Source organism: Micromys minutus, assembly GCF_963924665.1.
Source record: "Micromys minutus genome assembly, chromosome: 1".
Classification (NCBI taxonomy): domain Eukaryota; kingdom Metazoa; phylum Chordata; class Mammalia; order Rodentia; family Muridae; genus Micromys; species Micromys minutus.
This window is the reverse complement of record NC_137969.1, coordinates 120,327,763-120,352,346: the sequence shown is the minus strand read 5'-3', so window position 1 is coordinate 120,352,346 and position 24,584 is coordinate 120,327,763. Positions and strand designations below refer to the sequence as shown.

The 24,584-nt window shown below is 42.9% G+C and overlaps 2 protein-coding genes across 3 annotated transcripts in view; both read right to left on the bottom strand.

Moving 5' to 3' along the window:
• PGCKA1 (PDCD10 and GCKIII kinases associated 1) overlaps window positions 1-24,584 on the bottom strand; it is a 78,033-nt gene that overhangs the window by 3,458 nt on the left and 49,991 nt on the right. The window contains exon 2 of the mRNA XM_080918021.1: window positions 22,288-22,337. The gene's annotated coding sequence lies outside the window, so the exon portion shown is untranslated. The remainder of the gene's footprint in view (window positions 1-22,287; window positions 22,338-24,584) is intronic.
• Window positions 15,858-16,910, bottom strand: LOC308415475 (protein FAM118B-like; the record flags this gene model as incomplete). Of its 2 annotated transcripts, XM_080910519.1 has the most annotated exons (2): window positions 15,858-16,343; window positions 16,572-16,910. In XM_080910519.1, 2 exons carry the CDS (start codon window positions 16,908-16,910, stop codon window positions 15,858-15,860), a joined length of 825 nt encoding a protein of 274 aa, XP_080766645.1. The 2 variants fall into 2 exon arrangements, with proteins under 2 accessions (XP_080766645.1, XP_080766644.1); XM_080910518.1 differs by having other exon boundaries at window positions 15,858-16,910.

Here is a 24,584-nt window from a genome sequence, read left to right as displayed (position 1 = left end):
AATGGCCAAAGCAAGCTATCAATCAAACATGGAGGTGATCAAGTTAAGAACCTCAATATGGGCTGGAGAGACAGCTCAGTGGTTAAGAGCACTGATTACTTTTCTAGAGGTCCTGAGTTCAAATCCCAGCAACCGCATGGTGGCTAACAACCATCTGTAATGAGACCTGATGCCCTCTTCTGGTGTGTCTGAAGACAGTTACAGTGTACATATATGTATATGTGTATGTGTATGTGTGTATATATATGAAATAAACAAGAACCTCATTATGGGAGCTTCTAAAGTCTAGTTACATTTGTGCCCCTAGGCCAAATGTAGAAGGAGATTTGGTCCCAGACATAAAGGGAACACAATGGTGGGGAGTTATATATCCCTCGAGGAACATTCACTCCTGGGAGCTTGTCAGGAATAGGATCCATTAGTATTCTTTAATGCGACACACTGACTAATTCTAGGAGCTCTGGCTCCTTGTCTGGAAATCCCAAGTTTGTAGCAGCTTTTCCAGCAGCACAGAAGTGGTTATACAAACTCTTTTCCCCAAGCACCAAATCCCTGGGACAGCATACTTGTAGGTTCACTTGGCCACATAGCCATCTCTCTGCCTCTTCCCTCTTGATTAATTTTTATTTGTCTTCCTGGCAGGAGCTACTAATGAACATGTCACTGATTTGTTTCTGATCCATATTAAGGATGGAGTCAGCTCTCTGAGCCCTTTTTGTATTTTAAAAAGATGCCTGCTTTATACCCACAAAAAAGCACATGCAATATAGTTGCCATGACACAGGCATTTAGCAACACCAAGAAGTAGCTGATTCTAGAATAAAAGACCAAATGGTACAGGTCAGGTCTGTCAACCATAACATCAACTGCAAAACATATATAGACCCAAGTACAACAACACTGCAGAGAAAGTAGGGATTGGAGGCACATGTACACACACACACACACACACACACCTAGTACAAGTTCTTTCTGTCTCACTTTCTGCTCATACCTCATAGATTAAATGGAGAAATAGTTTAGATTAAGAAGCACCATGCACATTTTTTCTTCCTCCAGCCCCTCTTTTCCTTTCCCATTTCAGGAATGGCTCTAAAATCCCAACCTGCAATACCTTTGCTTACTTGGAATCTTGTTTTTAAAAGATTAGGCCAGAGGGTAAGGGAGACTCTAGTTTAGCTCTAGTTTAGCAGATGGAAGGGAGGGAGAAAGAAGCCAGGGGGCAGGGGTGGGGCAGGAGGGGCACTTGGTCAACAACTTTCAAGATACCTCCCAATGTCCTGCTGTGGCTGGGAGACCCATTACCTAGTGAAACTTGAAACCTTCTGCTGGACTCAGACTACAGAGCAAATTGCTTAGAAATGCAAGGATGGTTGGGATTTAACACTCCTCCTCTGAAACTACTGATTTCCCAGAGCAGGCAGCAGATAGACAGAGGCTGGGGATTGAATCCTGGGCCTTCACCTGCAGTCTGGAGGTTCCCTTCTTCTCTCCCAGGGAAAGAAAGGATTCACACTGCTCTCCCAAAGCCTTCAATTACGGGTTATGTGAGTACCTTTTCCCTCTCCAGGGTTAGTTTCCTGTCTTTCTCCTGCACCAACTCCCTTAGGGTCTACTGTCTGGCTTTCCTTCAGGCCCAGCTCCATACCTGAGACCCATGCTTTCTGAGTCAGGCACCAGCCCGAGCAGCAGGACATTCTTCCTGGTTCAGGTCCTGCCTTTTTTTTTTTTTTTTTTTTTCCACTCTATGATTTCCTTTCCTGATGACATTCCTTTCTCAACCCGCTCAAATGTTCAAGGCTGTGTGACCCTGCAGGTGAAAAGGGCGGGGAAACTATTTCTCCATTTAATCTATGAGGTATGAGCAGAACCAATGTGCTCAGAACCACCCCCACCCACAAGCCAGTACACACCCGTGTTTGTGATTATTCTCTCTTATACATATCAGATCGGGTTGAATTCATTCCCCGTGACTACATCAATATCTCATCTATTATCCAGTCTGGAGCAAGCAAAAGGGAAACATCCTTTCTCCAGCATGATACACAGAGAGAGCAGAGAAACACTCAGCCCCTGAAGGACCACTGAGTTCTGAAGGAGCAGGTACTTCTTTCCATCTGCTTGTCTTTTGGAAGCAGCTGCCTGACTTACAGCGGGAGCTCTTGATGGCTAAGGGGAAGCAAAACGAGCTTCGTCTTTGGAGCCATATAACCCGCACAGGGAAGCAAAGGGCATATCTTTTGCAGCCAGGGTTTGGTTTACACAGAGGAAAAGCAAACACCATTAGGATGGCTGAGTCCATGCACTGCTGGCGCCACCTGTCCCTGGACTTCCACGTACTGCTTGAGTCTGCCCCGGGTTTCCTGTTGAAGTTAAACAGCCCTGTGTTTGAAGATGGTCGTGGCCACATTAGTTAGTGATGAAGTCTCCAGGCAGGAAAAGCCTGTTTTACAATGGGGATGTGGGGTGGATGTGGGGGAAGGTGTTGGGGGTGAGTGGGCATAGGGAGAACCTTGGAGGTTTTTAATAGAGAAATTGGCAGCATTCACCACGGTGCTGAGGGGTAAGAGCTGGTAGAAAGTGTGATCACTCGGAGCCAGCTTATAGGGGTTTCATTGGCCAAGCCCAGAGTCATCAGCCCATCAAAATAACAGGACTAGCAAGGATTTTTGCTCAGGGAGGAATACTCAGGTGACAAGACACAGGGAGAGGAGCGCAGAAGGGAAAGGGGCAGCTCTGTCACCATGGAAGGAAAGAGCCAACAAATATATGTGGATTTAAGACACAGATGGAGGCTTGGGAAACAAGAGGCTAGAGAGAGTGGAAGGACCAGAGGATGGGGAGCAAGGCTGTACCACCATGCCTGGCTTCAAGCGTATCTTCACCTAGAACTTGCTCTTTACAAGGCTGGCCTTGAAATCTAGAAATCTACTTGTTTTTGCCTGCTGGGATTAAAGGATTGTATCCTACAAGCCTGGATCTAAATTTAGCTGGGCATGACCTTGCACCAAGGTCACCCCTCCCTTCAATCCACTGTCCTTGAACACAGGATTCAGTTCCATTTCACTTCCTGATGCCCCTTTAATACTTGAACCATATATTTTATATTTTTCCTTTCTAAGCTTGCTATGCTTATTCAAAATGCTTTTCATGAAATGTAACCAGAAAACAAACACCCTATGATGGGCGTTTCTGTGACTTTTGTCAATGCAATTTATTTGAGGCTCTTCATCTTAGCCTCAGGCAGACTCTTCAGATAAGTGTAAAACATAGCCATGTTCTTCACCAAAATATTACAAAACAGCCTCTAGGCCACATGCTGAAGTTCTTCTCCACTGAAACCTCTTTGGCCAGGTTGGCACAGTTCAAATCACTCACAGCAACGAAGTCTTCCATATTCCTACTAGGACGGCTCATTAAGTCCCACTTAAAACATTCCAAGACTTTCCAAATCCAAAGTCTCCAAATCCACATTCTGCCAAACAAAAGCAGGCCTATCACAGCAATACCCCAGTCCTTGGTACCCAGCTTCTGTCTTAGGGTTTTACTGCTGTGAATAGACACCATGACCAAGGCAACTCTTATAAGGACATTTAATTGGGGGCAGGTTTACAGGTTCAGAGGTTCAGTCCATTATCATCAAAGTGAGAACATGGCAGCATCCAGGCAGGCGTGGTACAGGAGGAGCTGAGAGTTCTACATCTTCATCTGAAGTCTGCTAGCAGAATAATGACTTCCAGGCAGCTAGGATGAGGGTCTTGATGCCCACACTTACAGTGATACACCTCCTCCAACAAGGCCACACCTCCTAATACTACCACTCCCTGGGCCAGCCTTATTCAAATCCTGACAGCAAGTGATGGAGCCCATGCTGTGGGATGCTTTTGAAAGACTATAATGGAGAGGAAGCCCTCCCTTATCACTGGGAGTCTTCAGTATCAGTGCTACAGTGCCAGGTGTCGTTTGTGCCTGGGTATCAGGATCCTAGCCACAACTCCATGTCCAACATCACAGATGCAGTCCTGGTCTGCAACAGGAATCTATGGTATCAAAGCGCTCTTCCGGATCTCACCATCAGGATGACAGTGGGGAAGGAGAACTGCCCTACAGCACCATCTGTCCATGGCTTGCTTTGGCTTACATGTCATCTTGTCAAAACTGAAGAAGAGTCCTAATGGCATCCATTCTACCCTGTGCTAGGGAACTTGTGCAAGCTTGCAAAAGAGCCCATGAGCTAGTGGAGAGGTTACTCAGGTCCTCTGGGTCCCAAGTCATGGTTCTGACCCAGTGGAGGAAAGTTTTGTTCCAGTGTTTCTCCTCCATACCCAGTTCCTCACCTCACTCCCTAAAGCTCTGGCACTTTGTTTGATTCAGGTTTTCACAACCAGGGCCACAGACCATGAAGATAAAGACAGAGGTGCAACAAGCAGAGTCGTTGGAAGAAGAGAGAGTCTCAGATTAAGGAAACGTTCCTGGGGGTTCATCGGATGAATCCTCTTTTCCTTGTGGTGGTCCTTGGGGAGGGTGCTGAGTATTGGGGAACCCAAAGCTAGTGTAGACAACAGGGCCTTCTAGAACACCTGGACTAGGAAACAGAAGCCAGTGTCGTCACCTCTTCAGGAGTCACAGCTGGGTTTCCAGGGGCACTGCTCAGTGGAAGGTTCCCTTGGGCCTGTTGGAACTGCATCACTTACAAGGCTGCCTCCATGATGGTGACACAGCTGGCCTTGTCAGGGATGTCCACAAGAGAGGGTGTCTAAGGCGCACTGTGATGCTTCCATTCTCAGAATTCAAGAGGTACAGGCCAGGCCCTGATCCCTGACTTTACTGCCCTGAACTTGACAGGACGCTGTGCTATGCAAGTTTAGTGTGGAGACACATTCCTTTCAAATACCCTGATAGCATTTACCCTATGAAATGACAGTCATTTTGACAGATCTTAAAAAACATTTCCCCTGGCCTTCTGATTTACTAATTAGCCTATATGTTTAAGACGGTTGCTTGACTGGGTCTGGGGAAAGGTTCATGGTTAAGAGCCCTCCTTGTTTTTGCAGAAGGCCTAAATCCAGTTCTAAGCACCCACAGTAGGCAGCTGACAATTGCCTACAGTAACTCCAATTTCACAGTCTGATGCCTCTGTGGGCACATGACACATATTTACACAGACACATATACATAAGTAAAAAAAAGGGTAGAAGTGTGATAAGCCATTGGCAGAATAAACATCAGGAAGCATCTTTAACTTCTGCAGTATTCACCAAGCCTCTTGTATGAACCAGGTACTGTGCTAGGTTCTGAGCATACAATGGTATTGTGGGTGCTCCCTGGAAAAGCTTAGTCTCTCAGGCTCTCCCCTTCTGCCCCTCCCTCTCTGTACTTGGGGGAAGGGGTCTATTAGTCATGGTTCTCTAGAGACACAGAACTTATAGAATGTATATATTAAGGGAAAGTACTGGAATGACTTCCAGTCTGCAGTACAACTAACCCAACAATGGGCAGCTGTGAATGGGAAGCCCAAGAATCTAGTAGTTGCTCAGTCCCATAAGGCTGGGTATTTCACCTGGTCTTCTAGATAAACCAGAATCCTGAAGAAGTAGGTTCCAACAGATGCACTGGCAAGTAAGTGCAAGCCGGTGAAGAAGAGTGAGCCTTCCTTTTACCATTGTCCTTAGGCAGGCCTCCAGCAGGAGGTATGGCCCAGATTAAAGATGTGTGTCCCCACACTTGGATTTGGAATTTGTTGTCCCAGGCTTGCCTTGAACTCAAAGGTCTGCTTGCCTCAGTCTCTGGGGATTAAAGTTGTGTACTACCTTGCCTGGGCCTAAGCTTTTCATGGCCGCATTCCTCAGAGAGGTATGTGTGTAGGGTGGGATTGGGTAAGAAGCATGGGGTTCTATGAAATCTCTATAAACACCACACTAGTAGTTTAATAAGTGGCCAGTTTTAGGTCAGAGAGGAGCCGCATTTGCATCTCCCCCACTTGGGAGCCCTACAACTCCTGGCAACTTTCTTTATCCCCGAGTGCCACCTACCTAAGCAGCATGCCAGGAAGAGTAATAGTTCCTGCTTATCAGGGTTCCTGTGGAAGTTCAATGAGATGAAAGCATGTAGACCATTTCCTATCATGGCCTACCGTCAGTACTTCTGAATCATTAGCACCACGAAGGATGGAGGGGAGATTTAAGGTGGTCGAGAGAGGTTGCTGTTCTTCCAGAGGTCCTGAGTTTGGTTCCCACCAACATGTCTGGTGGCTCCCAGCTTGGGAGAGCTGATGCTCTGTCTAGCCTCTGTGGGTACTTACACTTATGTCCGCATGCCCAGACACATGCATGCAATTAAAAATAAAATAAAACGCAAGAAATGCTGCAGTTGACATGTGAGTGTTTACTATCTGGTGCTGGCTCAGGAACTTTCTTGTTTTAATGTTTTTTTCTTCCCACTTTACAATAAGCCTTCCAAGTGGCAACAAATGTCAGTGAGATAGTGTAGCCATTATTAATGGAGTGATTTTTGCTTTAGTCATAATCATTTCCTGTTATTTATTCTGGAATGTTGTGGCCTCCCTACACCTTCTCACCAGATTGTATTCAGTAGCTTTTGCGAAATGTAATTTGCTTTTTTTCTTGACTTGACACCGCCAGGTGGCAGTATATAGTGGTTATTAATAGTTCAGTTTCAAGAGCAGCACAGAAGAGTCAGGAAAACACAAGAATCGGGTGCAAGTAGCTCAGGTGCTAGCCATGGTAAGGTTTGCCAGCAAGGAGCATGGTGACTGTTCTGGACACATCTGTTGCATTCGTTTTAGCAGCCATGGTACTAGCCCTTTGTAGACCTCACAACTTTCAGCACTGTTGCTCTCTGTTCAACATAAGTGGGACACGGGACAAATATTCAAACCACAGCAGGTGGGAACACCTACCTGCTTTGACAGTCCACGTCACCTCATCGGCTCATTTGGCTTGAAGCTTTTCCCATATCTGTATAACCAAATGACCGCAAAGCACACATGGCTTCCCTGGTTTGAAGGGAGTTGTTCCATCCCCTCTAGGACTTTGCCTATTACAGGTAGTATCATTGTCAAAGGAAGATTAGCTACATGATTAAATAATAGTTTTTTGACAACTGCTGGTTTTGGATTCTTCTGAAAGAACCAGTGTCACATAACATGCATGACGTGCTTGCTGTGTGCCTGTGTAGGGCAGGTCATAGAGGTGGCACTAAGGGTGGTTATGGGGGACTTAAGTCTCATACTCATCTCCACTGGGCTCTCTTTCCTTCTCCAGCCTGCTTGCCCTGAAGTGTCACTTCAGGGCAGGTTCCCTTGTTTCCTTCCAGCCTTCTATGCCCCCCTTTAGGAGATTCCCTAAAATCTCCCCAGAGAAAATGTAAGGGACATAGGACATTCATACTATGTTCAATGATCTTATGGAATCCCCAACATGACCAATATGTGTGAGTGACATTAGGGAATACATTTAGATGCCCCTCACATCTGCTGAGATGTGGAAGGCACTTTGCTATTGGGCCCTGTGATGGCTATTCCTGGTTGTCAACTTGACTACATCTGGAATGAACTACAATCCAGAAATGGAGGGCACACCTGTGATCCAGATATTGAGGCTGGAAGACACAGATTTCTGACCTGGATCTTGACTTGGGGATCTTGAGGCATAGTGTCCATGAAAAGCTTAGACCCAGGCAAGGTAGCACATACCTTTAATCCCAAGAGACTAAGGCAAGCAGATCTCTGAGTTCAAGGCCAGCCTGGATCTACTTCTACAGAAGACCAGCTGAAGCACCTAGCCTTGTGGGACTGAGCAACTACTAGATTCTTGGATTTCCCATTCATGGCTGTCCATTGTTGGGTTGCTTGGGACTGTAAATGTGCAAGAAAGCTTCTGTGGGGCTCCAACTTAATTCCTTAAGAAAAATACCTACAACTCTTAGAATATGTAATACAAATTTTCCCCTGGATTTGACGGACAGCTATCCCTTGATATCTATGAGGTAGGGGATGGTTCTCAAACCCCACATGCTCTAGTCCTTTCCATAAAATACAGTTTTTACATATAATTATATATATGAGTATGTACATAATCCACATATACACATAGTCTCCCATATTCTTTATTCTTTAGATGGTGCCTGTGCTTCTAGCACTTTCAAACATCTCTAGATAATTTATAATGCCTAGAGCAATGTGAATGCTATGTATGTATGGATATTATTCTGTATTGTTTAGGGAAGAATGAACAAGTTTCCACACACTACAGATGCAACCATCAAAGAAGGCGTGACAGCAAGTGCCAACGACCTTGTGACAGCTTTTCCTAAAATACTTTCCATTATCAGTGGGTGGCAGAATCTGTAGGTGCAGAACCCACAGACAAAGGGCCAAGTGTGTTTGTTGAGGAAGTCATATGGATAGCTCTGAAGAGAGCGGCCCTTCTCAGATAGAGAGCTCAGCTAATCACATGGCCTCGTATACATACCATCATGGACTTTCATCAGCAACATTAGATGCTTCCCGGAATGTCTGCTACTTGGGTATATATACCTCCCCCCTTTACTTTTTATGATCAATTTTACTTCTAAGGATCAAAGTGCACATAGAATCTATATAGGGAGCTATGGTCAAACAAATAGATGTGGTTGTTGTCTCTGGCTCCTGACATAGAGCTTCTAAAGCTTGTGCAATTTCCCAAGTCCTAGTGGCTTCCAGAAGCAACCCTGATGACCGCACTTGGGTTTATGCTACTAAGGTGACTTAGGTGGGGTTCTCTGGATAGCCTCAGGGTGTGCCTATTATTATAGACATCAAGTAGAGGTTTTCGTTGGTTCAATATCATCAACTAATCTCTCTGTCTCTTTGTCTCTCAATCTCTCTGAGTTTGTCTGTCTGTCTGTCTGTCTCTGTCTCTCTCACTGTGTGTGTGTGTGTGTGTATTCTTGAGAGCACATGTGTGTGCATGCTCACACTGTGTAGGGTGATGATAAATATTGGGAATTAGATAGAGATTAAACTCTGAAAATCCCACAGGCACTTGGGGTTGCCAAAATTTTGTATAAATGCCCTTGTGTAGTATAAATGCTCCTATGGCCCTTTTAGACCTTGCTTTTGTTCAGCATCATCTGGCTACTCATCCAATTCTTTAAACTATTCTTTGTAAGAAACCAGTAACCCAATAATTTCTTAGTTCCACAATCCAGGGCACCTTTAAATTTTGATTTATGGCTGCTTGGCCACATGTTCAGGGTCCAGGTTTGTAGCCAGCATATGGAATGGGAGAGTCTTGTGGCTTTGGCCCTTAACCTGCTGCATCTGGTGCTACCTGTGGACTGGTAAAGCAGGAAGTTAGTTGGATTATGTTACACCCAGCTGGTGTGCAGAGGTGGAGAACTGCTCAATGTGCAAAAACTATGCATCACCTCAGCAGAGAGGTGGTCTGGGGAAGATCACAGAGGACAAAAAAGCAGTGTGTTGTTTCTTACTGCGGCTTAGAGGAGGAGGATGGGCTCTTTAGAGTGAGGCACAGAAGGTGGTCTGCTACTAGTCTATGCAGTGGTTTCTGGAGTGGGTTGTTAGAAGCTGGGTGGCCTTGAGTTCATCACAAACCCTCCCTTAATCTCAAAGTGGGAGAAAGAAAGAGTAATATCTAATCTTATAGGGATGTTCTGAGGATGACTCCATAAAAACACATGATAAGCCTGGTGTGGTGGTTTGAGTAAGAATGGCCCTTGTAGATTCAAATATTCAAATGCATGACTATTAAGAAGTGGTACTACTTGAGAGGGATTAGGAAGTGTAGCTTTGGAGTAGGTGTGGCCTTGTCGGAAAGGGTGATGCTTAGAGTGGGCTTTGGGGTTTCGAAAGCTCAAGCCAGTCCCAGTATCTCACTCTTCCTGCTACCCATGGTAGAGATGTAGAACTCTCAGCCACCTTTCTAGCACCACCTGTGCCTGCATGCTGCCATGCTTCCCACCATGATGATAATGGACTGAGCATCTGAAACTGTAAGCCAGCCCCCATTAAATAGCTTCTTTCATAAGCCTTTTCATAGTCATGGTGCCTCTTCACAGCAATAGAACAGTGACTAAGACACCTGACAAAGTGTGCTTGGCAGGTGAGTACTTGATATATGCTAGCTCTTGCCATTTGCTGTCGTTAAGGGTGAGGACACCCTTAAGAGCTGGGTGGGTGCTTAGACATTGAAGAGAAACAGGTGATGCTCCCAGTACATCCACTCTAAATCTACAGGGGACCTGGGATATGACTCCAACATGGGGATTATCTCATTTTGGTAACCAGCTTTACCTGAGAGATGGCAGGAGCCATGGAGGAGTCCTTAAGCACTTGGGAGAAGCCAGCTCCTGCAAACAATGCAGATGTTTTACAGGGAGCCACATGGAAAGAAGCTTAGGTAATAGTCTTAAAGGCTACAAAGATACATAGCCAACGCTTGGGATAAACCAAGGGTCATCCCCAGAGTCTTGTAATGACTAATGTGATCCAAAGTGTGTTCCTGAAACAAAATTGCTGAAGCCCTTATCCACTGTGATTGCATTGGGAGATACGACTTTTAGAGTTCAGTGAGATCTTAAAAATAGTGATCTAATCTGATAGGACTGGAGGCCTTTTTGAGTGTTGGGGGAGTGGGGAGAGAGAAAGGGAGCCCCCATTCATCTTGAGCAGCTGTGTGAGGTCAGGATGAGGCTACCAGACACAAGACTGACTTCTGCATCTCCACTGGAAGCTGTGGAAGAACACATTTCTTATGTCTAAGCTACTACTGGATGACATTTTGTTCTGTCAGCCAGAGATGATTAATACAGTACTCAAGCCAAAAAGGGTCTTGAGATGAGACATTCCACCCACCCACTTAATTTTATAAATGTGTCTATGGACCCAAGATGGAAGCATAGTAAAAGGTCAAGAAGAGAATTGTACTTTCAGGATGTCCCTGTGTGTTCAGTGTTTCTAAATTATAGTTTAAAAAAATCATTTTTTTCAATTAAAAATAATGAATGTAGTTCAGGGGCCTGAGCGTCTTATAGATGGAAGATACTCTTATCAACACAGAGGGAGGCCTCTGGCCTGTTGAAGGACTCAGAACCCATCTCATCCATGCAATACTATATTTCCTGAGCACTTAATCTTTGAACTTGATACCAGGGATTCAAGGAGATTTATAACCCAGCAAGGGAGAAAAGCATAAAAATAGATGACCAGAAAGGAGGGTCAATCTATGAGTTTGAGGCTAACCTGGGCTGCATAGTAAGTACATAGTAAGTAGCTATGTAGGTTAACCTGGAGCAAGGCCCTGTCTTTCACAAACAAGAACACAAATAAAACAAACAAAACAGTTAAATGAGAACAAAAAAAAAAAAAAAAAATCAACACCCACAAACTGAAAAACCCTAAGAAACAGTTGACCAATAATGTGTTAGAAACACTAAACTGAAATAGACCAAGAACTCCTTAGATACCTCAGGAAGATTTGGAAGGCTTCTCCATGGTGACTTGGCAGCAGGCGGTACTGGTGAGTTGTTAGAGCACATCACATGGGGAATGCAGAAGAAATGTAGCAATCCATTTATCCTTCCTTCCCTCCTCCCACCTTCTCTTCCCTGCTTCCCTCCCTCCCTCTCTCCTTTCCTCTCATCCTTTGCAAGAGAGTCTTGTTATATATCTCTGTCTAGCTTTGAGTTCATGCTAGTCTCCTGCCTCAGCCTCTCAAGTGCCAGGATTACAAAGATACCACCAGGCCTGGCTCTTTCTTAGACACATTCTTTCCTACCATGGCCATTTCTCATGCCAGGTTCTAGGGCATGGTGATCTCTCTGTTACTGGATTACTATACGATTTTGGAGTCTGTCTTCTCATCTGTTCATGTCTCTTTCCTGCCTCATTAGCCACACAGAAGCCATAGGTCCATTCAGAGCACAAGTCTGAACAGTTATTATCACTGTTCCACCTAAAACCTTCCCCGAGAAGCCCAGAGCCTCAGAATACTTAATACCATGCCATACTAAATACAGCAAGTTTACATAGTGCTTCTTGTATACCAGTGACTAACTGAGATTTTACAGCTATACTTGATTCTCATATCTTGGGGTCTCAGTTTTTGAATGTTGCTCACTTGATGAGATCTATCAGTAGCCCAAACACTCATCATTATCCGATGCTGTACGGCACATGGGCACATGCAGCGCAGCAAAAATGAGAACCATCTGATATTGATGTTTCTAGCTGCGCTCACACAAGGTAGTTTTCTGTTTCTTTAGCTGAATTATTGAAGTGCATTCTCTACCGTTCATTTTGTGTTCCTTTGTTTGACGGTCTCACTGTTTAAAGCCCCCAGGCACAGCTGTTCTGGGGCTCTAAGTTAAGGAAAGCTGAGGGATGCCTCATGGAGAAAACAGACGAGAGAGATAGGTTTCATCATGGCTGTGGTGCTGCTAACCCCCAAGTAGCTTAAATAATGAATTAGCCACATTTTCAGATGAGGTGCTTTGAAAGAGAAACATAAAACAAAGCCTGTGTACTGATGAGCTCCCAAAAATGTGCTGGGAGACCGATGGTAACCTGGAACGGTGGTTTGGATTCCATGAAGTCCTTGTTTACAGCAGCGTACTGAGAGAACACAGAACTGTAGTGGGCTGTAAGCTCTGACTGTAATGACTCACTTCAAGCTAAGAGCCTTGCAGAGTTAAGGACACTCAGAGCCTTGTAGAATTAAAGACACCCAGAGCCTTGCAGAATTAAGGACACCCACTCACAACCCTCTAGGGCACCCTTGCTTGTCTCTTTCCCTGGCTATCCATCTTTCTTCAAATCTTTCCTGATCTCACCATTGGCTGTTTTCTTTGCTTTTCCATCTCACTACCCAGTTTAGACACTATTATCACTTCTTGGTAGGACCTTCCCATGTCATTTGTTTTTAGCATAAACTTAAACCGGTTTTACTTGATTAGTTATTAGATGAGAGCCCTTGGGGGCTGGAGAGTCTAACACTGCTAGAAAGAAGCAACCAGAACCAGTTACATGACACCTTTGAGTATAAAAAACCTGGCGGACTAAGAGAAGGTGGCCCGAGCTCATTATTTAGAGCCCATGGTGGATGGAATGGTCCAGGAGGTGACTATGATCAGAGAATGAAGTGCAGATGAAGTGAGGCGCCCAGAGTGAAGAAAGGAAGGCACGTTTGGGCCCACAGTATTGAATGATGCTGAGCGGCTAGGAGGCCTCGTCCTCACCCTGTCATACAGGGTGGTGGAAGGGTAGACAGGCAGATGACATGGATCTGAAAGAAAGTAAAACCTCTGCAGAGATGGAGAGCATGATGGTCTAGAACTTGCCAGAACAACAAAGATAATGGCTGTACCGTGGCTGAGATATGCAGAGTAGGGAAGCATCAGGCTGGGTGCCCTAGAGCCGAAATGGAGGGCATGGTCCCTCAAGTTAGTTGGTAAGGAGAGTCAGAAATTAATGAAAGGAAAGCAGGATGGGTTGCTTGGGTTTCCTTCTCTGTGACAAATGACCAAGAGATTATTCCAAAGAAAGGAGGACTTATTGTGGGTTAGCCTAGTCTTAGTCCAAGGCTAGCTGATTCTGGGCCAGAGGTGAGGCAGAATAGCATAGCTACAGAATCACTTACCAAAGTGGGGGATAGGTGTGTGTGTGTGGATGGGGTGGGGTGAGGGTTGGGGCAGAGAGGTCATGTCCTAGTGACCCTGGACACATCCTTAGTGACCTACTTCCTCCTACTACAAGTTTCCTTCTAAACTAGTTAGGATCTCCCCAAATACCTCCACCCTAGTGGTCCCAAGCCTTCAACACAGAAGCCTGAGGAACACATTTCATATTCAAACTATCATAAAAGGAGTAACCCTGGCCCTGGTCTCTCAAACTAACTGATACACTGGAGTCACTGGGGGCTGAGCATTATGGGTAGTTTCTGATATAGGGGTCTAGAGTGAGGGCTAAATAAAATGTGTTCCTGGGAAATTTCTAGGAGTCTCAGGCTACAGTCCTAGGATGACATCTTAGATCCAGTGTGCTGCTGGTTCTGCTGGTGCTGCTGCTGCTGCTGCTGCGTGTGTGTGTGTGTGTGTGTGTGTGTGTGTGTGTGTGTGTGTAAACACCACTCGAGTTGTCCCAAGGAAATCTTTCAAGTGTGAAGATTTGGTTGGTTTGTTGTCTGATCAAACACATTTTCTTCTTTTTCTGATTTTATTGGATATATTTTATTTACACTTTGAATGTTATCCCCTTTCCTGGATTCCCATCCATATCCCTTATCCCATCACCCCTCTCCCTGCTTCTCTGAGGGTGTTCACCCACCCACTCATCCCCTCCCACCTCTCCACTCTGACATAACCTTACACTGCACCATCAAACCTTGGCAGGACCAAGGGCTTCTCCTTCCACTGATGCCCAACAAGGCCATCCTCTTCTACATATGTGGCTAGAGTCCATGTGGACTTTTTGGATAGTGGTTTAATCTCTAGGAGCTATGATTGGTTGGTATTTTTGATTTTGTGGGGTTGCAAAGGCCTTGAACTATTTCAATTCTTTTTCTAACTCCTCCAATAAGGACCCCGTTCTCAGATCTATGGTTAGCTTTGAGCATCCGCCTCTGTGTTTGTTATGTTCTGGCAAAGCCTCTCAGGAGACGGCTATATCAGGCTCCTGTAAGCATGTACTTCTGGGCTTCAGAATTATTTTCTGGGTTTGGTGGCTATATATGGGCTGGATCCCCAGGTGGGGCAGTCTCTGGCCTTTCCTTCAGTCTCTGATTTAAACATTGTCTCCATATATCCTCCTAAAAATATTTTTGTTCCCCCTTCTGAGAAGGATTGAAGCACAAACACACTTTGGTCATCCTTCTTCTTGAGCTTCATGTGGTCTGTGAATTGTATCATGGGTATTCCAAGCTTTTGGGTTAATATTCACTTATCGATGAGTACATACCATGGGTGTATTTTTGGGATTGAGTAACTTCATTCAGGATGGTATTTTGTAGATCCATCTATTTGCCTAAGAATTTCAAGAACTCATTATTTTTAATTGTGTAAATGTACAATTTCTGTATCCATTCCTCTGTTGAAGGACATCTGGGTTCTTTCCAGCTCCTGGCTATTATAAATAAGGCTGCTATGAACATAGTGGAGCATGTGTCCTTGTTGTATGTTGGAGCATCTTTTGGGTATATGCCCAGGAGTGGTATAGCTGGGTCATCAGGTAGTACTATGTCCAATTTTCTGAGGAACCACCAAGACTGATTTCCAGAGTGCTTGTACAAGCTTGTAATCCCACTGACAATGGAGGGGTGTTTTTTTCTCCACATCCTTGACAGTATCTGCTGTCACCTGAGTTTTTTTTTTCTTTTCAATGAACAAGCTTTTAATACAGCTCAGTTATGTAAAATACTGTACATCTAGAAAACTAGAGCTTCGAGTCATGTTTTAAGAAAGCCATAAACTCAATTGAAAAAACCAAGTAGAGTACAAAACTGCAACAAGAGCCCACTGACACCATGACTTCATGCTCCTCAAGTCCTGCAGAGCTGCAGCGCAGCCAGGAGTCATCACATTGGTCTGCTGTGTAGATAAGTCTGTCCAGCCTTGGGGTAGGTAGGAGCTGCATTGGGTCCTGATGTGACTGGGTATTAAACTGGACCAGGCAGAGTATCAAACAGCCAGCATGAAGGGAAGGTGCAGCACTGCCACCCCTATTCTACCCCAAGCCTCAACTGGGTATTGGTACTTCCTGGGAGCTGTGCTGAGTCCTCGCAGGTTTGCTTGTTAACACATCCACAGGAAGGTCCCATGGCAAGGTGATTTCTCCAGCTTGCTCAAGTACTACAGCCTCTTATTTCATCATGTGCTGCAGATGAACCATTTAGCTGGCCTTCTCTTGCCATCCCTGATCTGCCTCTTGTGGAGATTTCACACATCAGTTGCTTGAAATATTCTGGAAGATCAGCATAGTCATTTCCATAGGAAATGACCTTAATTCCCTTGTCCAGCATGTTTTCTCGAAGTTTCTTGAATTCATCTACATCTCTTCTCCGAATCAACATAAAATGCTCTAGGTCAAATTTATGCTTGACAGCTTCTAGGAACAGGGCCTGAAAAGTGGTGTCATCCACCGTCCAGCCACAACCCAAGAAAAGAAATGACTTGTTTTCATAGAGTTTCTGAATCTCTCTCATAACTTCAGGGTTCCTGAGCACATTCTGATATCCGGCTGGGTGGAGTACAATGCCACTAGGATTGGTATAGACCCCATGGATGTGCAGCACACTTAGCTTCCGTTTCTCCTGAGTCCACTCCAGGACCTTTTTCTCATCAGTAAGGTCAAGGGATTCAAGCTTTTTTCCCTGGTCAGCTGCATATAGTTCTAGGATATTATCAAAATTTGTAGTTAATACTAGGGCTCCATTTTCCATCAGATGGAGAACAGACTGAAGGAGTTGTTTTCCAGAATCTTCCATCTTTGATTCCAGGTAATCAAATACTTCATATAAACAGTCTTTGAAAAATGTGGATCGAACATTACTGGTTTGAGGGGAGAGTTTCTGAATGAGGTCATGGGCAACATGGATGAGGTTCTTGTCTTCATGGAGACACTTCTGAAACTTTTTGCTTTCCTCATCTTCTAGAAGATCAAAATCAATAGCAGCATCCAGTAAGGCCTGAATTAACCCCTTCCAGGACTTCAGGGCTGGGACCTGCGGTGCAACTGCTGCACTAATGCCTATTCCAATCACCAGCACGAGTTCTCGAGGCTTTTTGGTTTTCAGACTTGGAAGCAGCTTCCTGGGCTTTTTGGTGGGGGGTTCGCCATCATTGAAGAATCCAAAAATCTTGTTTATATCAGAGGCCTGGCTCCCTGTAGAAGCCATACAGTTTCCCATCTGCTCCAAATGCCACCGCTCCAGCTGCAGCTACCGGCCAGCACAACTGCACTGAGCGCGCAAATCCCCCCCGCCCCCCCCCCCCCCCCCGTCACCTGAGTTTTTGATCTTGGCCATTTTGACTGGTGTGAGGTGGAATTTTAGGGTTGTTTTGATTTGCATTTCCCTGATGACTAAGGATGATGAACATTTCTTTAGGTGTTTCTCAGCCATTCAATATTCCTCAGTTGAGAATTTTTTGTTTAGCTCTGTACCCCGTTTTTTAATAAGATGATTTGATTCTCTTGGGGATAACTTGTTAAGTTCTTTGTATATATTGGGTATTAGCCTCTATCAGATATAAGATTGGTAAAGATCTTTTCCCAATCTGTTGGTTGCTGTTTTGTCTTATTGACAGTGTCCTTTGCCTTACAGAAGCTTTGTAATTTTATGAGATCCCGTTTGTTGATTCTTGATCTTAGAACATAAACCACTGGTATTCTGTTCAGGAAAAATTTCCCAATGCACACACATTTGAGGCTTTTCCCCACTTGCTCTTCTAACTTTGAGTTTATCTGGTTTTATATGGAGGTCCTTGATCCACTTGGACTTGAGCTTTGTACAGGGAGATAATTATGGATCGATTTGCATTCTACATGCTGACCACTAGTTGGACCAGCACCATTTGTTGAAAATGTTATCTTTTTTCCATTGGATGGTTTTAGCTCCTTTGTCAAAGATCAAGTGACCATAGGTGTGTGGGTTTACTTCTGGATCTTCACTTCTATTCCAATGCTCTATCTTCCTGTCTTGGTACCCATACTATAAGGTTTTTATGATTATTGCTCTGTAATATAGTTTGAGGTAAGGAATGGTGATTCCCCCAGAAGTTCTTTTATTGTTTAACAATAGTTTTGGCTGTCCTGGGTTTTCTGTTATTCTAAATGAATTTGCAAATTGTTCTTTCTAACTCTATGAAAAATTGAGTTGGAATTTTGGTGGGGACTGCATTGAATATGTAGATTGCTTTTAGCAAGGTGGCCATTTTTACTCTATTAATCCCACCAATCCATGAGGATGGAAGATCTTTTCATCTTTTGAGATCTTCTTTAATTTCTTTCTTCAGAGATTTGAAGTTCTTGTCATACAGATCTTTCACTTGCTTGGTTAGGGTCACACCAAAATATTTTATATTCTTTGTGACTATTGTGAAGGGTGTAATTTCCCTAATTTCTTTCTCAGCCTGTCAATCCTTTGGTTAGAGTAAGGCTACTGATTTGAGTTAATTTTACATCAAGCCACTTTGATGAAGTTGTTTATCAGGTTTAGGAGTTCTCTGGTGGAATTTTTTGGGGTCACTTAAGTATACTATCATATAATCTGCAAATAGTGATATTTTGACTTTTTACTTTCCAGTTTGTATCCCTTTGATCTCCTTTTGTTGTCTAATTGCTCTGGTTAGAACTTTCAGTACTATATTGAATAGGTAGGGGGAGAGTGGACAGCCTTGTCTAGTCCCTGATTTTAGTGAGATTGCTTCATTTTTCTCTCCATTTAGTTTGATGTTGGCTATTGGTTTGTTGTATATTGATTTTTCTATGTTTAGGTATGGGCCTTGAATTTCTGATCTTTCCAAGACTTTTATCATGAAGGGATGTTGAATTTTGTCAAATGTTTTCTCAGCATCTAAAGAGATGATCATGTTTTTTTTTCCTTTGAGTTTGTCTATATAGTGGATTATAATAATGTATTACTATATATTGAATCCTGCATCCCTGGGATGAAGCCTACTTGATTATAATAGATGATAGTTTTGATATGTTCTTGGATTCAGTTTGCAAAAATTTTGAGTATTTTTGCCTTGATGTTCATGAGGGAAATTAGTTCAAACTTTTCTTTCTTTGTTGGGTCTTTATGTGGTTCAGATATTAGAGTAAATGTGGTTTCACTGAAGGAATTGGGTAGTGTTACTTCTGTTTATATTTTGTGAAATAGTTTGGAGAGTATTGGTATTAGGCCTTTTATGAAGGTCTAATAAAATTCTGCACTAAACTTATCTGTTCCTGGGATTTTTTTTTTTGGATTGGGAGACTTTCAATGACTGCTTCTATTACTTTAGGGGTTATGGGACTGTTTAGATAGTTTATCTGATCCTGATTTAACTTTGGTCCCTGGTATCTGTCTATAAAATTGTCCATTTTATCCAGATTTGCCAGTTTTATTGAGTGTAGATTTTTGTAGTAGGGTTTTATGATTTTTTGAATTTCCTTAGTTTCTGTTGTTATATATCTGTTTTCAATTCTGATTTTGTTAATTTGTATACTGTCTCTGTGCCCTCTGATCAGTATAGCTAGGGGTTTATCTATCCTGTGAATTTTCTCAAAGAGCTAACTCCTGGTTTTGTTGATCCTTCGTATGATTGTTTTTGTTTCTACTTGGTTGATTTCAGCCCTGAGTTTGATTATTTTCTGCCATCTAGTACTCTTGGGTGCATTTGTTTCTTTTTGTTCTGGAGCTTTTAGGTGTGCTGTCAAGCTGGTAGTGTATGCTCTCTTCAGTTTCTTTTTGGAGCCACTCAGAGCTATGAGTTTTCCTCTTAGCATTGCTTTTATTGTGTCCCATAAGTTTGGTTATGTTATGCCTTCATTGTCATTAAATTCTAAAAAGTCTTTAATTTCTTATTCTTCCTTGACCAAGTTATCATTGAGTAGAGCACTGCTCATCTTCCATGTGTATATGGGCTTTCTGTTGTTTTTTTTTTTTTGTTGTTGTTTTTGAATACCAGTCTTAGTCCATGGTGACCTTATTATTTCAATCTTCTTGTATCTGTTGAGGCCTGTTTTGTGACCAATTATATGGTCAATACTGGAGAAGGTACTATGAGATGCTGAGAAGAAGGTATAGTCTTTTGTTATAGGATAAATTTTCTATAGATATGTTAAATCCATTTGGTTCATAACTTCTGTTTGTTTTATTGAGTCTCTGTTTAGTTTTTGTTTCCATGATCTGTCCATTGATGCGAGTGGGGTGTTGAAGTCTCCCATGATTATCATGAGGTACAATGTGTAATTTGAGCTTTAGTAAGGTTTCTTTTATGAATGTAGGCACCCTTGCATTTGGAGCATAGATATTCTTAATTGAGATTTCATCTTAGTGGATTTTTCCTTTGAGGAGTATGAAGTGTCCTTCCTTATCTTTTTTTGATAACTTTTGGTTGAAAGTTGATTTTATTCGACATCAGAATGGCTACTCCAGCTTGTTTCTTGGGACCATTTCCTTGGAAAATTGTTTTCCAGCCTTTTACTCTGAGGTAGTGTCTGTCTTTGTCACTGAGGTGTGTTTCCCACATGCAGCAAAATGTTGGGTCCTCCTTAATTATTCAGTCTGTTAGTCTGTGTTTTCTTATTGGGAAACTGAGTCCATTGATGTTGAGAGATATTAGGGATCATTGATTCTTGTTTCCTGTTTTTTTATTATTATTATTTTGTTGTTGTTATTAGAGGTAGAATTATGTTTATGTGGCTGTCTTTTTTTGAGTGGGTGGGGTTGGTTAAAAGATTACTTTCTTGCCTTTTTTTTTTTAGGGTACAGTTTCCCTCCTTGTGTTGAAATTTTTCATCTATTATCCTTTGCATGGCTGGATTTGTGGAAAGATATTCTGTAAATTTGGATCTGTATAATACCTGCCCAGGATCTTCTAGCTTTCCTAATCTCTTTTGAGATTTTCTGGTGTGATTCTGATAGGTCTCCTTTATATGTTACTTGACCTTTTTCCCTTACTGCTTTTAATATTGTTTCTTTGTTTTGTGCATTTTCTGTTTTGACTATTATGTGACGTGAGCAATTTATTTTCTGGTCTAATCTATTTGAAGTTTTGTAGGTTTCTTGTATGTTTATGGGCATATCTTTCTTTAGGTTAGGAAAGTTTTCTTCTATAATTTTGTTGAAGATATTTACCGGCCCTTTAAGTTGGGAATCTTCCCTCTATTCTATTCCTATTATCCTCATGTTTGATCTTATTATATCCTGGATTTCCTGGATGTTTTGGGTAGCAGCATTTTGCATTTTGCATTTTGTATTTTCTTTGACTGTTTCTTTGATTATCTATGGTATCTTTTGCCCCTGAGATTCTCTCTTCCATCTTTTGTACTCTGTTGGTGATGTTTGCGTCTATGACTCATGGTCTCCTTTCTAGATTTTCTATATCCATGTTTGTCTCCCTTTATGATTTTTTTTTTGTATTTCTGTTTTTAGATCAAGGATGGTTTTGTTCAATTTCTTTACCTGTTTGTTCATGTTTTCTTGTAATTCTCTAAGGGCTTCTACCTGTTTACCTGTTTTGTCCTGCATTTTTTAAAGGAAATTATTTATGACCTTCTTAAAGTACTCTAACATCATCATGAGTTGTGGTTTTAAATCAGAATCTGGCTTTTTTGGTGTGTTGGGGGTATCTATGACTTGCTGTGGAGGGAAAATTGGGTTCTTATGATTCAAAGTGGCCATGGTTTCTGTTTCTTAGGTTCTTGGACTTGCCTCTCACTATCTGCTTATCTCTGGTGTTAGTTAGTCTTGATGATTCTGACAGTGTCTTGACCCTCCTATAAGCCTGTGTATTAGCACTATTAGGGGACCAGCTCTCTCCCAGAGGGGTCTGGGTATAGAGAGCTGTAGTTCAGGGTCAGCTTTGGGTGCAGGTGGAAACTGAAAGGATTCTGTCCCAGACTGCTCCTTGGTTCCAGTGTCCTGAGTACTCTGGGCGGGTTCCTCTTGGGACAGGAATTTGAGCAGGGTTGGTGGTCTCCCCTGTACTTTCAGATGTGTCAGTGCTTCTGTGGGTCTGGTTCTCTCCCAGTGGGTCTGGGTACAGAGTGCTCTGACACAAGGTCAGTTCTAGATGCAGGTGAAAACTGGAAGTATCATACACATTCTTCATTCCCTTCTCAACAACAAAATGAAAAGACTATCACAAAAAGAAGTGAGAGGACAAGAAGACTGAGCACAAAGTGTGCTGTTGCCAAGACAGAGAACATGAGTTCAAGTCTCATGTGGTAGAAGTAGAGTACTGATTCTCACAAATTGTCCTTTGATTCACACACACACACACACACACACACACACACACACACACACACACACATACACACACACTAAAATGAAATATTAAAAACTTTAAAATAACAACAACAAACCCTACAAAAAACTTAAAGAAATTACATAATTGAATTGAAATCTGAACAAGCCAGAAAGAAACGGATTTTGAGACTTGTTCTGTTCACTGGCTTCGATGTTACTGGAGACAAAACAGAATTTCTATTCTGAGTGATATAAAATTTAGCCAAAAGAAGAAAGAACAGACCACCCCACAAAGCATAAAATGCTGGCTTACCTGCTGGGGATCTTGTCCATTAGGCTTCTCTGGGTGTTAAACTGCTCTTCCTGAAAGAACAACAAAGTGGAAAACTGAGGGAAACATTTGTCTTATTTTCACAGTGGGACTGGGAATTGCCCAAAGAAGCATTTCCTGAGAACACAGGACAGTGATGTTGTTGTGGGTTTTGGCCTGAAACAGTGGGACCAGACAGGCAAGAGGCCTGAGGTTTGTTAGGCTTGACTTGGCAGCCCTGCTCCAGGCACTTAGCGATCAATTAACAATTAACCAACATCTCAGTGTTCCCATTTATAAAATGAGATTGTAATGAGATTTAAATGGCATAACATGTAAACTGTCCATCACAAACTGGGCATGCTGGACTTGTTAAAGCTATCTACTACTTCTGACAGTCTGAACGACTGGGTTCCCTTCAGAATTTAGATGTTGGAAACAATCGCAAGGGTTGTGGTGTCAAGGTGGGGCCTTTGGGAAGTGAGTGGATCATTGGGGCACTTGGGGCAGGGTCCTTGGCCCTTCACCAAGTAAGAACACAGTGAAAGGATGATCATCTAGGAACTTAGCAGAAACCAGTCTGTCAGGGCCTTGATCTTAGACTTCCCTGTCTCCTGAAACTGTGAGACTGGGTTTCTGTCATTTAGAAATCATGCAGTCTAGGGTGTTTTGTTATAGTAGCTTGAACATTTAACAGACTTGTGGGTAGTGTTAGTAAACACTACATAGCAATATGCCTCCACACTAATGAATATAGAGGTGGGCAGGAAGGAGGAATTAAATAAATTTGCTCCTTGGAGATATATCGAGCAATGCTTCAACTGGTAAAAGTGTAACCATTCAATAAAATAAACAATTTAGAAAATATCTTTGCTTATAACGAAAATGATATACAGAATTTAGAGGGTAAAGAAATGCTCAGATTTTTACTTCTCTGTTTACTAGAATCCTCCACTATATACATTACATGTTCAAGACTATGCACAAGTGACTAATAAGATAATGAACTCTGACATACCATATGATACTGGGTGATTACATAATTACATGATTCAATTTCATATTCTGTTAGCTGTACACTTTCACCCAGTATTCAGTTTTATTATTCAATATTTCTCTAAACATTGAACACATCAATTGAATATCCCTAATCCTATTGTTTCTTAATTTTCACTACACTGTTAATTATTTATCATCGGTATTATGAGTACATATGGACATATGAGAACATATGAGTCATAAGGACAATATGAGCCAAATGCAATGCATGCATTCAGGGAGCAAGCCACCTAGATGGGGAGAGCAAGGAGACAAGAACGCTTATACATTATTCAGATGTCTACAGTGCATAAATAACACTGAGACTATCCTGGGGAGGCGCTACACTGAGGGCTCGGCTGCTCTGAGATGGTGACAGTACCTGAGCCAGGTAGATGGGAAACCAGTGTGGGCCAGTTATGACAGGAAGGCCTTTAGGCAGAACAGTGCGACAAAAGGGAAGCCAGCGGTGCTGTTTACTAAGCCAACAAAGAATTCTGAACTCCTGCTTTGTGTCAAGGTACCAGGAAGCTGTGGTATCTACAGTGTGGTTTACCCAATAGAGTGACAACCTCCTGGGAGGTGGGATGGCTATTCTGCATTCCTGATGTTTAAAGAGCAAGTCGGTGAGGCTGAGGCGCCAAGGGTTTATGGAGGTCTGCTACACACCTAGAAGAAAGACTGAAGGAGGGAAGACACCTGTACCTGGGTGGAGTGAAAGGTTTGGGGCAAAAGAAGTAAAAGGAACTGCGCAAATATTTGAGAGAGGAAGCCTCTGCAAGAGTTCAGTGCTGGGGACCCTGACTTTATTCCCTGGTGTGATATCTCAGAAGAACTGACGATGCCATGTTTTTGCTTTGAAAACAGATTCTGAACTATCCATTGGAGGTTGCTCTGCAATGCTCACACATGTACAGTGAGATGTAACTGAGTCAGGGATGTTCTATGAAAGGTCAATAATAGGTCACTTTGCTTGACCCACCGCAGAGCGCATCACATGGTGGGTAGACAGACTTTAGAAGCCAGGACAGCTTCATGGCAAATGCTGGGTGCAGAATACAGTGGCAGGTGTGCTTCCATCTGAGTCAAGGATGGACCTTTTGTGAGAGCAGTGGTTAAATCACAAGATTTTGTAGTTAAGAGTGCTTACTGCTCTTCCAGAAGACCCAGGTTGAGTTCCCAGCACCCACAATGGCTATCTCACTGTTGCCTGTAACTTCAGCTTTAGGTGATCTACCTTCTGGCTTCCATGAGCATCCTAC